Consider the following 17964-nt stretch of genomic DNA (forward strand, 5'->3'; position numbering starts at 1 on the left):
TGTTTTTCTTAATCAAGCACTGCATCTAAGTATGAAGGTGAGCAGGCAGGTTTTATGTGTGAATATGATTCAAGGGAGTCAGGTTGTTCTACATTTTGCCAACACGTAAGAAAAAGATGGTTCCGTATAAAATGTTTTTGTTACTTCAAGAATGTGGACTTTCATGCAGAAGAAAAAAGAAATTAAAAGATGGATAAATGGATAAAAAAAATGTTTGTCGCAAATTTAAGACAATGTAATGACTTTCAAGATCTAATATTTATAAAGTTGAAGTTAAGACATTTCAAGACTTTTTAAGGACCTGCAGACACCCTGTTTAATATCAGTGACCTACAAAAGCAACCTGAACTGAAAATATCTTCGGCTGCCACACTAGCACAGTGAGGCACGTGGATCTTGTCATAGAAAGGAGAGGCAAAACAAACCACCGGAAATGATGGCATGACAGAGAGAATAAACACAGATAAACACAGAGGGTTATACAAGGAGACATGAATGTTGATACACGGAGAAACTGATACTGTAAATACATTACCTTCAGCAGGGAGAAACAGTGCTGGATTTTTCTCATGTCTGGTCCCAATGATAGTGTCACATCTGGATTAGGCTCATCCAGAAAGGCTTTGACTAACTCTTCCAACCTAAACAAACAGACACAAACAAGCAGAGACTTACTAATAACCTACCAAAGCTTAGATCAGTGGCACATTCCATGTTTCAATCCTTCTCCATCACACTTAACACACACTCAACAGGCACTCAAACAGTTAAGATCTACCTTCGAGGAGTGATTCTAATGTTTAAAATGTGGGTCCGTGTCAAAGAAAACTATTTACTTAAATGTGTGTTCCAGCTCCAGGTCTGTTGATAAACTATCGCTGGATGTTAGTCCAAACATTGGTTCTTCACCGGCCACTGGAAAAGACCAGGAGGCAGCCATCTAGACGGATCCAATGGAGGCATGTCAATGTCTGTTGTAGCATGTGCAGCATAGAAACCCGCTAGGATTACATGACAAAGGGCTTAAAACAAATATAGCGGTCTTGTTTCAGGGCCCTGCGAGTCATCAGTGGCTTTGTGATACAAAGTTTGATTGTGGAGAAAGCCCTTCAGTGATATGTACAATATTTTGTAAGAGAAGACACATCATTGAAATGCCAGAAATATATACATATATATACACACACACACACACACACACACACACACACATATACATATATATGTATATGTATATATATATATATATATATATATATATATATACATATATATATATATATAGATAGATATACACACACACATATACATATATATATATATATATATATATATATATATACACTACCGTTCAAAAGTTTGGGGTCACCTGCAAATGTCCTTATTGAATGGAATATCTACATAGGTGTACAGAGGCCCATTTCCAGCAACCATCACTCCTGTGTTCTAATGGTACATTGTGTTAGCTAATCGTGTTAAAAGGCTAATTGATGATTAGAAACCCCTTGTGCAATTATATTAGCACAGTTGAAAACTGTTGTGCTGATTAGAGAAGCTATAAAACTGGCCATCCTTTGAGCTAGTTGAGTATCTGGAGCATCAGCATTTGTGGGTTCGATTATACTCTCAAAATGGCCAGAAAAAGAGAACTTTCTTCTGGAACTCGACAGTCTGTTCTTGTTCTGAGAAATGAAGGCTTATCCATGCGAGAAATTGCCATGAAACTGAAGATGTCCTACAACGGTGTGTACTACTCCCTTCAGAGAACAGCACAAACGGGCTCTAACCAGAATAGAAAGAGAAGTGGGAGGCCCAGGTGCACAACTAGGCAAGAGGACAAGTACATTAGAGTCTCTAGAAATGGACACCCCGCAGGTCCTCAACTGGCAGCTTCATTAAATGGTACCTGCAAAACGCCAGTCTCAACGTCCACAGTGGAGAGGCGACTCTGGGATGCTGGCCTTCTAGGCAGTGTGGCAAAGAAAAAGCCATATCTGAGACTGGCCAATAAAAGGAAAAGGTTAAGATGGGCAAAAGAACACAGACATTGGACAGAGGAAGATTCAGGAAGAAAAGTGTTATGGACAGACTCAACGAAGTTTGAGGTGTTTGGATCACACAGAAGAACATTTGTGAGACACAGAACAAGTGAAAAGATGCTGGAGGAGTGCCTGACGCCATCTGTCAAGCATGGTGGAGGTAATGTGATGGTCTGGGGCTGCTTTGGTGCTGGTAAAGTGAGAGATTTGTACAAGGTAAAAGGGATTTTGAATAAGGAAGGCTATCACTCCATTTTGCAATGCCATGCCATACCCTGTGGACAGCGCTTGATTGGAGCCAATTTCCTCCTACAACAGGACAATGACCCAAAGCACACCTCCAAACTATGCAAGGACTATTTAGGGAAGAAGCAGTCAGCTGGTATTCTGTCTGTAATGGAGTGGCCAGCGCAGTCACCAGATCTCAACCCTATTGAGCTGTTGTGGGAGCAGCTTGACCGTATGGTACATAAGAAGTGCCCATCAAGCCAATCCAACTTGTGGGAGGTGCTTCAGGAAGCGTGGGGTGAAATTTCTTCTGATTACCTCAACAAATTGACAGCTAGAATGCCAAAGGTCTGCAAAGCTGTAATTGCTGCAAATGGAGAATTCTTTGACGAAAGCAAAATTTGAAGGACAAAATTATTATTTCAAATGAAAATCATTATTTCTAACCTCGTCAATGTCTTGACTATATTTTCTATTCATTTTGCAACTCATTTGATGAATAAAAGTGTGAGTTTTCATGGAAAACATAAAATTGTCTGGGTGACCCAAAACTTTTGAACGGTAGTGTACATATATATATATATATATATATATGTATATATATATATATATATATATATATATATATATATATATATACATATATATACATATATATATATATATATATATATATATATATATATATATATATATATATATATATATATATACATACATATACATATATATGTAAATTCAAAGATATTTTGCTTCATGCTTCACGATGCCTGGCATCAATGACTAGCTAATGTAGCAACATGCGTGGCAGGTGACATCTGCCTGGGTGCCAGATAGCTGTGAACATTTTGTTAATTTAACTTTAATTTTATTAACTTGGGCATTCTCTCAATTCTCTTAAAGAAGCTTACAGAAAGCTGAATAGATTTGATAAGGAAGCATACACACAGCAATCTGAGAAGAGCACAGAGTGGATAGGTGCATTTTCAACATGTTAAAAGTTGGGGGGTCGAAACTAATAATTTTAAAAGTGATTGGGATTTGTCTCACCCTCATGTAATAGCTTCAGTGCTCCTGTGAGAGATGATATGTTGTGTCCCAAACGTAGCAAACTAATATTCTATTCAGAAAAACAATAATTCAATTGGCTTCACCTTTTGTGAATGGATTAATACTGAATCTTACAAAGCACTGAAGGCAGTAGATTAGTCCTCTGGAAACGCAAAAATGTGTATGCATGAGGAAGTATGTGCGTTTGGAAATGTGACAACTAGTAAGCCAGAATATGTGCGATCATTCAGCACTGGGGATCAGTCAAAGCATAAACCAGAGAGGAAACAGCAACAAATAATTCAGCATGTCCACTGAATGTGGTCACAACAGACATCATTAAACCTGCTCTGGTTGAGTTTGACCACAAACAGGGGGAAATTAAGGATAATCACCCGGGTAGAGAGAAAATAATAAAAAGGCGAACTTAGGGAGCCAGAGGGGGACTGAGTGTAAAAACATCAGCACTGGACGGGTGCTCGATGGAACCTCCATCCTGAACGCTGGCTCTGACTGACAGGGTCTCTCTGCCATTTGAGTATGAGAGCAGAAATAAAGCAGTCCTGGCTGAAACACAGTCCTGGGAAACTCCATTAGATCCTTTTTAGCCTCAGTGAACAAGGCTTCAACTTCACTGCTTATGAATCACAAATACTGATAAGGGTCCAAAAAAAGACAGTTAGAGACACACTTTAAACATCCTAGAAGGCTGACGGGGCCAATCCTGGACAATACACGTCTGTACTGTCCCAAGGTCACATCACTATAGACATAGAGTACACACATACACATTGTACAAACTGTGATATCGCCTCTAGAACACTCCATTTCATTTCAAGTGACTTTGTTGTCTCCCATCATCAGTAATCTCTAAATCTCAAGATAGCATAACATGCTTAAATCTCTAGGCTACTGTATGATGAGAAACTGAGTGGATTGAGGATATGAGGAGGTGACATACTTCTGGATCTCCTCCTCAGTGAGCTGGTCATCTTTCTGTTTTCCTGTCACCATGGCCAGCTCTTCCTTAAGAGACTGGATCTCCCTCTTCAAACGTGCAATTACCTGAAATACACAAACAAAAAGCAGATACACACATTGTCAAAAAGCACTTAAACAAATTTGCAGCTACAGTAAAAAACAGACACAGACACACACACACACACACACACACACACACAGGCAGAGGGTTCTTTGCTGCTGCCAATGGATGAGACAATCCTTCTGAAAATGATCTTGTGGCTTATCTTACTGATGCATTTCGAGGACATACTTTAAGTGATTCCAGGCAACTGGATGCTCCAGTGAGAAAATGCAGGAAGCACAACATAGATTAGCATTAAACAGCTATGGTGGCAAAAAAAAGAGAAAAAGAAAACCCTCAGCTGCTGTCTGTCTGCACGTGTTTGGTTATGGCCATGCACACTGAGCCAACGGGCTGGTTGCTGTTAGTAACCACTGCCCGGGTCTGGTTACTGTATACATAAAAAAGCTAAATATAAGTCCAGACATAGCTTCTTCAATAAGTTCTAAGATTGTAATCTAAGAAATGGTTAGAAGACATAGGATGTGAGAGCACCAATAAACATAACTCCACTGATTAGTACTGTGGATCACTGGAGGCAATTTATCAGATTACATACAGCTTCTTTTGGAGCCACAAAAGCCTCTATACTAGCCTCTTTTTTCACAAATGTAGTAGTACTCCTGCAAACCTGTAAACACACTTTAATGTGTAAAATCAGTGGAGTTACCCTTTAAATTGGTGTATTAGCTTAGTATGTGTTTACTGACAATGAGATGTGTGCAATTTAAAACAGGAGCTGCAAGGTTATAAAGGCAAATGTTATTTGTTTTAAAGGTAATGCTGATGAAGTAAACAAAGATATTACTTGCTAATGTTAACAATGTCATTATTTGTATGAAACACCTCCGAATGCATTTCACTTAGACCTCTCATTAATAGTGCTTTTCATATTTAAAGCAACATTATGTAACTTGTTTACCTTAAAACAACAGCTTCAAAATCATTTTGATGGTACAGTGTCTTGTAATAGGGTAAATGGTGTCTCCTTATCACTGGATGAATGGGTGAATGGTGTCCCCTTTTCACTTGTTTCTGCACTATGTAACTTCAGTGAGAGGGTAGGATCAAGCGTTACAGACATGTTTATTTCAAGATACAAGATCAAAGACACATTTGTATATACTGTATGTACTGTATTTATTTATCCTCAATGTGTATTTCACTGTATATTCTCCTCAGTAATCATAATCCTTGCACTGTTTTACTTTACTTTCAATTACTTTGCACTGTTTGACTGACAGTTACTGTGTATGTTGTTGAAAATGCTGTATCATGCACAGTCTGCTTTTGTATTTATCAATACATTTACCTTCAGTTTGCATTACGTCTTCCAGAGTAATAGTTATTCTTGCAGTGTTTTTTACTTTTTGATCACTTTACTTTTGCAATACCTGCACTGTTATTCACCTTACAGTCAAACTACCTCCATTTGCCCATACTCTATTATGATGACAGATCTCTGCAGCAGTCCTGTTATCACTTCTTACTCTTTTTTTCTTGTCTTATCTATCTTATCTATCAATCTATCCAAGTTAACAGGGCATTCATTTATTTGCCAGATCCCTTAAAGAGGTGAATCAGTCCAAGAGGAGAATGAGCCTTTCTACAGTACATCTAAACAGAGACGTGCAATTACATGTTAATGGTAGGGAAAATAGGCCAACACCAAAATCTGTGGATGGTGTAGTTATTTGAAAGGAAGCCAGGCCAGTTGTACTTTAAAAAATGCACAAATCACACCACAAAACAAAACACAAAACCACCTAAAAGAACAAGTGGCAATTGTTCTTTTTCTCACATGAAACACTTCTCTCTTCAGTACAAATCCAACTTCACAATCACCACTGAATTTTGACTGCGTTACAAAATACTAAAGCAGACTGAAATGCTGGAACTGTCTCAGAAGAGACGAATACAAGAGAAAGTGGCGACTGTGTGCCAGAGTCACACAGTGACACTCCTGACACCAAGCTGCTAGGAGCCAAAGTTCAGTGAAAACTAAATCAAGGTCAAAGGTCAGATTGAGTCATCAAAGAAAAGAACTGCCTATTATGGCAAACCTTCTTCTAACTGGAAAGCCAAAAGCAGTCTTACAGTCAAACGTTGTCAACTCAAGGTGCTCTTGAGAAGAAACAGACCTGCAGTGTGGTTTGGGGTAGGTGCCACCAAACTAAAAGAAAATGTCATCCCTAATCCACCTCATATCATATTTTTTAACATTGAACATCATAGCTGACCATCCCTCAGCAGAGTCACTCCCTGTATCTCTTTTTTGGGACCCATGGTCTGATGTAATTCTCCCAGCTGCATCCTGACCGCCAGCTGTTGGTCAGCGGAATTCTGCAGTCTATTTCAGAGTGCCCGAGCCCACACTGGTACCACAGTACGGCGGCAGGCTTCCATACACTCTGAATAAAAAACTGATTCATGTGACTGATGATGCCAGCATGTCCTATGGAAACCCATGTCAGTAAAACAGTGCTAAATGAATATTGTAAAAGGAACAGTTAATCCAAAAATGAATATGCAGTCATTATCTACTCAACCGTATGCCAATGGGTGACGTTTCGTAGTCGACAAAACATTTCTGAGGCACTACAGCGAACTGGTGTTGCAGTATTCTCCTAAACAACTGAAGTAGACAGAGACTTGTTCTAAAATGTAAAAAAAACCTGAAGAAACTACACAGCTCGATACAGCTCATCCGGCGAAATCCAAGTCTCTTGACAGCCCAGAGATCCCAAATTGATTTGAAAAGACGTTATTTATACCCATGACGTGTGATCGAGCTCATGCACCCACTCCAGATGGGATGCACGTTAATGCTTTCAGCTTAGCAGCTTTAGTAAAGACCTAGGCCAAACAGAAAGGTGTAAAGACTACTTTTCAGAACAGTTTGGGATCTCAGGGCTTCCTGAGACTGGATTATGCTAGATAAGCTGTATGGAGCCATTTTATATTGTTTTTTGCAACAAGTCCCCATCTACTTCAGTTGTTTAGGAAAATGCTGCAACTCTGTTTAGCTGTGAAGCTCCAGAAAGTTTTTGTCGACTGTAAAACTTGGCCCAAATGTCCATGAGTGAGTAGATAATGACTGCATTTTCGGTTAAACGGTTCCTTTAAGGTGATGCTGAAAAAGCACTACCAAACATGACACTGACTTGTACAAACAGACATAACTTTAAATTACACATTTTCTTCTTGAATACATATTATCCACCCTGTGCAGAAAACCACCCACAGTAAACTGTAAGCACTGCAGTCTAACCACAGGTTACAACTCAAATGCATATGTATTATGTAGTATGCCACTCACAAACATGCTGCTATTATGGGGCCTCCTTTAATGAGGGAAGAGGAGTCATAGTTTCCCACTACACCTAAACATGGGCAGTCTTTTATCCCCAAAACAAAAACACAGGCATTTTCGACCTAACCACACCACTACACATACAAACTCCCTCCTGTCCTAATGAACGCGACTTGGATGAGACAGACGAGGGACCCAGGGAAAGCAACAATCCACAGGAATTTTCACACCTGCTTACCAAACATGTCTCGCTGGTGGGTTATAAGCAGGTCTCTGTTTGACTCACATATATGCACTAATCAAAACTGTCTTCTCAAGTGAGATGGTGTGTGTATCTTTACGTGAAGGGAGAGTCCATGTTTTGGAGGGTCACCCAGCCTCCTATTACCCTGTGCTTAGCTGCATAGCTAGGCACATTAAGATCAACTTTTTTGACCCTTTAGGAATTACAGAATAATAACTTGATGGCATTTTCAGCTTTTCCCTTGAGTACACACTTAAAATAACTGCAACACTGAGATGGTGGAGGCATTTTAGAAGATCTAATAACTGTTGAAAATTGCCTCTGACTGCAGACCAGGATCAGCCTGGTCTAAATGGAGGATTAAGACTGACCTAAGTGCTCTTAGATGAATCAGCAAAGCCAACCTTATATGGTATGGTCACTGTGGCTGACTTCATTATGATCACAGGTCATTTTCAACACCTCATTCTTTGCCCATCCATGAGACTTGTTAAATGCCTTGTCCGGTCTGGCTGGTTCCCTGCTGTTCAGGCTATCAGGAAATGCATTTAGCAGTGATGTTGATAGGTTTTCAATATAGTGAGTCCCTGAGCCTACAGGTTGTCATATGAGTGGGTCCAAGGGAAAGCCAGTGGGCCCCCAATAAAATGTGTGATTTATGACAAATTGTAGTGTTAAACTCGTGTTTGATGTTATATGAGCATAATCATGGTTATATTCTTGAATGCTGAAACTGCATCTAAAAATTAAACAAATAAAAGAAACACTGGCATATCAAGGGCTGCCCCCTGAAAGTTGATGAGCCAGTCAGTCGTAGACTGATTTTGTGAGTACTTTTAAAAAACAGGATAAAACATAAAAGCTCACAAAAGGGTTAGTAGATAATGACTGAATTTTCATTTTTTAATTTGTTCACTAAATGTATTGTATGTACTGTATGTGTTACTTTCTCTGTGCTGACAAACATGTTACACAATTAAGTTTGAAACATTACACTGAGAAGAAGAAAACCACCCAGTTTTACAGTGAACTGTAAGCACTGCAGTCTAACCACAGGATCCACCTCGAATGCATATATATATATATTATGTAGTATGCCACTCACAAACATCTCAATGAGGGATTATATATAAAGGGAACCAGAAATTTACTTTTATGTGAGCTGCCACATTAGTCAAAAAAAATCCAACATGTGATGGTGGATAGCTGATGAGAGAAGCTGTAATTTTAGGGGCACCAAATCCTAATCTGGCCTAGGGCAACAAAATGAGAGATTACAGGATCGATCACGACTAATTATTCCTGACAGTGGCCCAGTTAGTTCATACACCAATACCAAGTTTGTAGCTAGATTTTTTAAATCTGTGTGTCAAAGATTGGTCTTGTTGCAGGAGAAAGTATCATGTCACGATGAATGAGATAGGTATACAATGAGCAGATGGTCAGAAACAGTGACCAGCGGATTTTTTTGTGTCTTGATAGCAAGTTTTTCAATAAGAATTTGTTGTTCACAGTGTAGCATTACAATAAAATACAGTGCATCCCCTCGACGCATGGATAGTGAGTTCACTACGTCCCTTCAGATTTTTAATGCGTTTGAGACACAGGACGCATACCTATGAACATCACTGATTTAGTAGCCTATAGGCTACAGTACAGGACCATTAAGGCAGTGTGTGGTCTGAACAATGTACCAAACACTGACTGCAAGATTGTGAAAGTCAAACTGCAGGTTTCAAATCAATTACCACAGCTGGCATGTCCAATAGACAATGTGCCTTTAGACTGGGGCAGGCCAAGAATTGGAGTCTGAGTGTCACTCCAAACCACAGAAAATTACATCATTCTAATCTGCAAGCTGCACTGCTGACTTTACTGTTTTTTCTCAGTAAAGCAAGAATGGAGATAGAGGGAGAGACAGAGACAGAGAGACGGGAGCAATAAACAAAATGAAAACAACACACTAGAAAGTCATAAATGGAGACAAGAAGTTTGCCCACGAAGTTTGGGTTTGCCTGGAGCTGTAACTGTGCCGGACCCGGTTGGGAGCAGCCAGACACTGTCACAATTACTGAGCCGGCCGCAGACTCTCTTAAAAATACCTCTGTAGGGTTTGCAAGTGGCCAGCCAAGTCTCAGCGGCAGTAATACAGTAGCAGTTGATCCTCAGGCAGGTCATGGTGGGAGGGGAGGAAGCGGATATCGCTATGATGACTTACTACTGTAAATCCCCACAGGGGCCTTTACACTAGTTACCAGGTCTGTTTCCTGGCACACTACAATAGGGGAAGGTGTGACAAGTACTGTAAGAGGCAGAAAAAAAGGAGGGAAACCCTCATCAAGGGCTAACCTTGCTAAACTGCCCTGGCAGTCTCTCATGTTATTCAGTCATTATTTGTCATTATACAATGTATAATAATATGTAACAAAAGGCAAATATGGAGGAATGTGTAAGGTCTAATTGTTGGGTGGCCTCTGTAACCACATACTGTAGCAACAATCCAAGAGTATTCTTGCCAAAACTTTCTCTGCTGCACATCTCCTACTTTGGCCTCGTCTCTAACTTACCATTAAAATAATGTATTCATAGTATATAGACACTAAATATAACGAGAGTAAGCAGACTGCACACTCTCATTTTAAAAAAAAGTTACACTTCATCCTAAAATCTGAACAGGGCAGGAATTGCTCTGTGGCTCCATGCATGCAATGTGTGCTTAGAATAGAAAATATACTTGAAAGCATAAATCTAGCACGCTTTCTAACTTCAAAGATACATTTATTTGCGATGTTTCGGTACTAGACCGTCATCAAACTGTTTGCCTGATGAAGGACTAGTACCGAAACGTCACAAATAAATGTATCTTTGCAAGTTAGACAGTGTGCAGGATTTTGCTTTCAAATTAGGATTATTTATGCCATAACAGAAGTGGAGGCATGTAAACAAGACAGAGAGAGAATGCAAACAGGACCTGTGAGCAGTCTAAATAACACAAGACAGACAGGCGTCCATGTGCTGAAAGTGGAAAGATTTTTTCAGAATGACTGACACTGGAAAAACTAGTTTGGTACTGGAAACCTAAAGATGACATTTAAACACATGGCGGGTTACACTTAGTTATATTTAGAAGCTGGATTCTCACTAAAACTTGTTCCCTGATCAATTTAAGATCTGGAAGCTGTGAAGAGGGTCTATAATGAAACAGCACATTAAGTCATGTCCCAGTGGTGTGATTGTGCCAAATGTAGTGACTGGAGGAGTGCTGTGAGTACCAGGCTGTCTCACCAGGGCAGGATCCAGTTCTTCATTCAGTATGGCCTCATTCTTTATGAGAGCCACTCGCTGAGCAAAGCGGCATGTAGAGATGGACTCCTGAAGAGAAAAATGTTTTAATAATTGTTTTTCTGCCTGAGGGGAAGACTTGTACTCATAATGACTCTCTATGAAGCAGAATACACATATTTTCCCTCTACCCTGTAGTGGTATTTATCCATCTAGACTGCTTGGTAACACTTTATAATAACCATCATTAATAAATGGTTATAGTTACTAAGTATAGTTTTGTTCACTTATAAACCAATGAGATGCGTTATCAAGCAGCTGTTTATTGTAAAGTTGCAACGTTGCAAAGTGTTACCAATTGTTTTAGTGTTGCTGAGTTTTGGAGATATCGGCCATAGAGATGTCTGCCTCCTCCCGAATATAATGTAACTAGATGGTATTCGGCTTGCAGGGCTGAACGTGCCAAAAAACACATTTAAAAAACTCGACAGAAATGTCTCTTTCCAGAAATCATGACCCTGTTACTCCAGATAATCCACAACACCTGCCAACTGTATTACTATGCAGAAGGAAATGTGCATATACTCATGGAGAAGAGGCATGGGATGTAAACATGAAATGACGTCCTCAGCACCTCATTGTGAATGTTTACTGCTTTTTGCTGTCATTTACTGTCACACTGGTTTCTCTCCTTCTCTGTCTGTTTACCCCAGGCATACAGCTGACACTCTGTGGAGGTATAGGTCTTATGTGAGACTACCTTGCACAGGGCTCCTCACACAGAGCAGAGCGGACTGAAGCATGACAGTTACTACGTTATGATTCATTACGTCTGTTTCTGTTTTGTTCTGTTTAAGTTGCAACATGAATTTGGAGGCAGTAAAGACGTTGACTATGCTTAAGCACTTTAATGCAATTTAAAATATGGCTCCATACAGATGTCTGTTTTTCCATAGATGGATATAGGCTATGATTTTTGCCAAGTTAACTACTGTTTTGGCCACATTACTAGCAGTGGACTTAATAATGATTTCACATGAATAAGCAGTGTGTTAATACATTGTTATCAAATGTGGAACCTCCTCTTACATTTATTCACATCATCAATACTCTGATTTATTTATTATCAGATTCTATGTTAACGTCTGGCTGCAAAAAAGTATGTTTGTGTGTGACTGTCAGTGCAAAGAGGGAAAGACGAAGAAGGAGAGAAAGAACAGAGAGAGAGCAAGAGTAGAAAAAGCCTGATGAGAAAGTACACAGATAGTGAAGATTGTTATGGTGGCAAAACAGTGACTGGTAAGCAGAGGGGAAAAAGACAATTCATTAATAGAATGTGGGAGCTGAATATCACTACAGGTAAGAGGGAAAAACTGGAACTGTCCCTTTAAAAATGTAAAAAAAAATATGTATTTTTTTGTTTGGTTTAGAGATGCAGAGAATCCAAATGAGGTTTCATGAGAGAAAATGTACATATTCAGTGCTAACAGAGCAAGCTAGAAAGGCTAAAAGGCTTGGAACATGATTTTATTTCAAAAATCTTGTTTCCCCTCACTTTGTTGGCAATCTAACAGAATATTCTGTCTGAACATGGCCTAAGGTAGACCGTACTTACATCAAGGTTCCTCTTTTCCACTGCCAAAGTGGCAATCATTGTAGTCATGCAGTTGCCCCCAAGGCTGTCCCTCAGCACAGAGGTCAACATGGAGTTCCTGTACGGAATATGGGAACGGTTCTTCTCTGACAGAGCAATGATCACCTGAAGGAAGAAAGCAGTGAAAAGGGTAAATGATATGTAACTAAAGACAGAAATGGAGGATGGAAATTAAATGCCAGATCCTAACATAATGCCTGAAAGGAAAGGCAATTAGTCTTTCCAACAGTGTGGGTCATTACTGTTCATGCAGTAGCTTCAAGATGGCCATTAATCAAAGGCAAGTGTCTGGCATAAAATGAATTATGATGAACTTAGAAATGGAGGAACAGGAAATTAACTATTTTTTTCTCATGGTCGAAAATTGCTGTGCCATATCATACACAGTAAATGAAATAAATAAAAATATTGTATACCACAATATGTTTCATTATTTACAACATATGTATTTTAAATATTAAATTGTTTGTACAATTTATTATTTTAAATAAAGAAATATGTCTAAGAAGTAGCTACCTGCTCCAGGTAGTGGAGGGAGAGGTTGATGTACTTGGCCTCAGTAAGCAGTTGCCCATTCAGGCCGGTCTTGCTAACTCTATCAGATCCAGCCAGGTCCACCAGGTGGAGCTTGGAGCGCCGCAGGGTGGCCGAGCCCTGCTCACGTCTGCATAAGTGCACAGTGAAAATACAGTGGGAGCGTGTGGATGCCTGGTTCATTGGAGTCTAGAGAAGAGAGAAGAAAGGAGAGTCGAGTAGTGAAAGAACACTTTGAAAAGGCTGCAATATTCTTTGTTCTGTGTGAGAGTAATTTGAATCTTCTAAAATTAGTACACATGGTGGACAGAAAAAAAGCAGAAGAAGGGAATTTTATTCTCTATTTGCGGTACTTTCCATATTCAAAACAACAAAAAACATGTTTCCTTTGATTCTTATTTTTTCAAGCTCCTGCTGGTTGAAAATCAAAGCCGCACCATGTGTAACCGATGAGCAGTAAACACATGGTGGCGGCTTTAGAAAAGTTGAGGTTGCTTTTCAGATGGTCACTGGAACAGCAGAAGTCAGGTTGAAACCAGGGGGAGACAGAAATAGAACATGAGTCACTCTGCACAAACAAACCTTATTAACTAGAGGAGTTACTCATGGCACCCTCAAAGAGAGAGTCAACAGAGGAAATGGACATTCCCTGACAGTGCTGATCATTGACTTCTTTCTGTTGGACACATGATTTTGGTTTTAAATAACAGATTTTAAACGTAGGCTATATCTTGATAGTACAACTTAATTTTAATTACGGTAGTTTCTGATAAAGCTTACGGGTTCAGATTTGGTTCTATCTGTGGTCATTGATCTAAGACATTGACATGACTTACTTTAACCCTCTGATTGAAAACACGATCATCAACATGCCAGGCCATTTCCATGACTTGTGCCAACACCTTCTTGTTAAGGTCAAGACAGTTCATGACAGATCTTTCACTATCTTAACCCACCGCTATCATCTCTTTCCTCAGTCCAAATTCCCTTCGTGTTTGCTACTCAGGGTATCCCTGAAAGTAATATGAAGCAGCCCTTAGATGTTGACTAGGGCTCACATACTTAATAGAATTGAATACAGGGTCAAAGGTAAGGGTCCATGTTCAAGACATCAGTCACCCCACTGACAGCTATTTTCCACACCAACCAACTGCAACCAGGTCCAACCTTGAACAGTGGCCCATACTGTTAGTTTGGCAATTTCCAAACAGCCAGCAGTGTAATACAACCGCCCCACAATGAATACTGTCCTTATGGAGGTTATAATGGTCAGCTTTTGTATAACTGATTTAATAAGGCATTGATTCAACTTTATTAGGGACCAAGCACCGATCGGTGCGAGTACCCCCTTAAAATGCAATAAATTCTTCCTTCCTTCCCTCCTTCCTGCTTTCCTCCTTACCAGCATTTTCCAGGAGCTAAAGGTGCTCAAAAACTCATGAAACTTCAATGGAAGTGTGACACGCGTCACACGGGGTGAAAATTTATACAGAGATTTCTATGGAAGTCCTGGAAAGTGCATCAAGTACAGTATGTCCTGTACATTTAAATGGTTACAGACATTGTGTTAATACCCACAGAGGGAATAGTGTCCACACAGGAGCATTGAAATATGTCTTAGTTGTGAAAACACAGCAGGGCAATGCAACCTCACTTCCTTTATTCTCCTGAGTTCTCACTTGACCACATGTTGATCTTACATACACCACATGCTGACCACACACAGTACTGCATTGGGTCAGCATAAACGGACACTCTTACAACCCCCAAACACTTATAATACTATATATTAATATTATACGCATCCTACTCACCCCCACAAGTTCAAGAGGGAGTTAGGATGTAGAAATGCGACGAGAAGTAAAAAAGGGATTCAGAAAAAAATGACCATATGGGTGAAATGTTTCCTGAAGAGGTTGAAGGAAGGGTGAGAAGTTGAGAAGGTGTATTTTATTTCCTGTCCAATAAAAGTGAAGAGGGGATTGCCAAGTCTCAAAGCGGGTGAGCTCACTGTCCGCTGAGTGTAGAGTGAATGTGTCATCTTTTATCCACATGGCTGGGGGCAAGAGGAGAAAGAAAGCATTACTGTTTATTTTATTGGAAGTCTATGTGGAGCGGGGACTACTGAGAGGTTTCTGGCAGCAGTAAATTCACTATGTTGATGGTGCTTTGTTTGCTTGGAACTCAAGAGGAGTTTTCTTGTGAAGAAGTTCCAGAGAGAACAAGTTCACAATAGTCTTTGTGTGGGTTGACTGTCCCAGAAGCACCCTGCTGAACTGTGCAACACCTCATCAACAGAATAATATAACATCCATGAATGTGTTTCCATTGAAATATACCCCCAGGTGTAACAGAAGTGGTCCTCAAGGTAGATGAAAAACAAATGCAAATTGTTTTGGCAATGGGCTAGTTCAGTGGACCATAGGGTTGGTAATCACAGAGTAACTTACGGTACAATAATGTCATGGTCCATTGCCCATGATAATAATGACAAAACAATTGTCTAGGATATGTCACAACGTTGCTCTAACTGAAAAAGAAAAAGGCAAAACGCAAAAGGCAAAAGACTAAACTGTCAGAAAGCTGAACAGTTCGGGCCTTAAAATGTTTAAAGGAAGGAAACAAATGTTGTGTATTGCCATACTGATATCCCCCCCCCCCCCCCCCCCTAAGCGGAGTAGTAGGTGTGTTCTTGACTCATTTTCTTATACACCACAAAATCTATGTGACAGGATACTAACTACTAAACCCATTTCCAAGTTCAGAAGAAACTTTTTTTTTTTTTTTTTTTTTTTTTTGCTTTAAGGGTGAATCCCAGCGACATCAAAACCCGACTTTGAAAGACTGGTTAAAAATGAAAAGCAAGTCTCTGATTGAAATCTAATTACCCAGTTCACTTTTACTCTTCTACTTACAAACTTGCGATACGAGTAAATAAGGTGAGACCAGCCATTTGCTTCAAACCTCAGGTTGCCAAGCAAAAGCTGACCCACCACAGTTCTCATCAGCATGAGGAGTCTGGGTGTCCCAGCATAGAAAAGAGCCACCACAACATAAACAAAAAATTACAAAGAGAATGCTTGATTTTACTGGGGAAAAAACATGGTCAAAGGGACCACAGGGGACAAAAATAATATTTTAGAAGGGTCTTGAGGTACCCTTTAGAGTGCATAATGCATGTGTTGATAAAAAATATCCTTTATGCCACTTCCCATGGGAGTGGTCATGTATTTGTGCATTCTGGATACAATTATTACTTAGAACACTACATGTAGTGTATGTGGATTACAAGTGGAAGTCATAAATTTCTGTAAGTGGAGAGAGAGAGAGAGGGAAAGAGAGAAAGAAAGAGACAAAAAGAAAGAGAGAGAGACAATTGTGCACACGCACACACACACTGTATATACTGTATATATAATTAATGTAAATCAATCTTGGTGTTGTGTTTGTGTTGTTATTTGTTATGTTCTGTCTGAATGTTTGGACAAGTTGTGTTTTGATGCTTTGGCAACATTGTTGTAAAACTTTCATGCCAATAATGGCATGGTGCTACTGTAGCAGCCCTGTTGTTTTTCTGTGTTCTGTTCTCCCTATCTGCTTTTCCCCCCTCCTTTTCTCCCTCACCTGCTCCTTCTCCTGAGTGTGTGTGTCTGTGGGCGTGGCAGCAGCAGCAGCAGCAGCAGCAGCAGCAGAGTGGCACACCTGTTCCAGATCAACTCATCACCCTCTGGCTTTATCTACCTGGTCTCTCCACCACTTCGGCGCTAGATTATTGCATCCCTTACGGTGACTTCAGTGCTGCCATTTTTGTATTTTCTATACACTCAGAGTGTTCCGTGTTTTCTGTGTTTTTGCCTTTGTGCTGATGTCTTTGGCTCCTGCAGAGATCTCCAGAGCCGTTCTGTTCGGCTTCCTGCTTCCCTGCTCTCCTGTGTTCCTCCATGCCGGCTCCAGTCAACCCTGCTTGCCTGCTTGCCTACCTGCCTGCCTGCCTGCCTGTAAGTCTAGTCTCCTCCTCAACATTACCCCCTGGAGATCACAGTTTGTAAAAATAAATAATTTACTCACTGACTTCCTGTCTCCGTGCTCTGCATTTGGGTCCTAGAAAAGTAACCTCACCGTAACAAATAAAGCCCAATTGAATTGAGACAGAGAGAAAGGGGAAAATACTGCCCTTCACCTGTTGTGTATATTTTATTTCATGTCTGTGACACATATTCTACAGATATAGACATTGAAACTGTAGTGAAACGCTGGAATGATGTCAATACGACTATCCTGAGATGTTTTCAGAGGTATTTTGGCTGAGGATCACACACATAAAAAAATAGGGAAGACTTCCAATTTCTAGATGATCGAAGCATGTTTCCTTCTTTCTTACTTCTGCAATCATACGGTTAGTGTCACCCAGGAAGAGCAGATTCAGAGCCTCCTCCTCATTTGCTGAGTGCTGCAGTGACAGGTTCTTGAGATGGATGTTCTGGTCTGGATCCTCCATGATCATTACTTTTCTGGAGGGGAAAAAACGGATTAAAG

At 40.0% G+C, this 17964-nt stretch overlaps 1 protein-coding gene across 1 annotated transcript in view; it reads right to left on the reverse strand.

Moving 5' to 3' along the window:
* The window catches only part of kif6 (kinesin family member 6), a 79744-nt gene that overhangs the window by 50202 nt on the left and 11578 nt on the right, over positions 1 to 17964 (reverse strand). Inside the window, exons 6-11 of the mRNA XM_073465752.1 lie at positions 17810 to 17939; positions 13411 to 13617; positions 12856 to 12999; positions 11244 to 11330; positions 4279 to 4382; positions 536 to 641 (exon numbers count right to left, since the gene is read on the reverse strand). Coding sequence (XP_073321853.1) covers positions 536 to 641; positions 4279 to 4382; positions 11244 to 11330; positions 12856 to 12999; positions 13411 to 13617; positions 17810 to 17939 — 778 coding nt within the window. The remainder of the gene's footprint in view (positions 1 to 535; positions 642 to 4278; positions 4383 to 11243; positions 11331 to 12855; positions 13000 to 13410; positions 13618 to 17809; positions 17940 to 17964) is intronic.

The sequence above is a fragment of the Pagrus major genome, chromosome 5, assembly GCF_040436345.1.
Source record: "Pagrus major chromosome 5, Pma_NU_1.0".
NCBI lineage: Eukaryota > Metazoa > Chordata > Actinopteri > Spariformes > Sparidae > Pagrus > Pagrus major.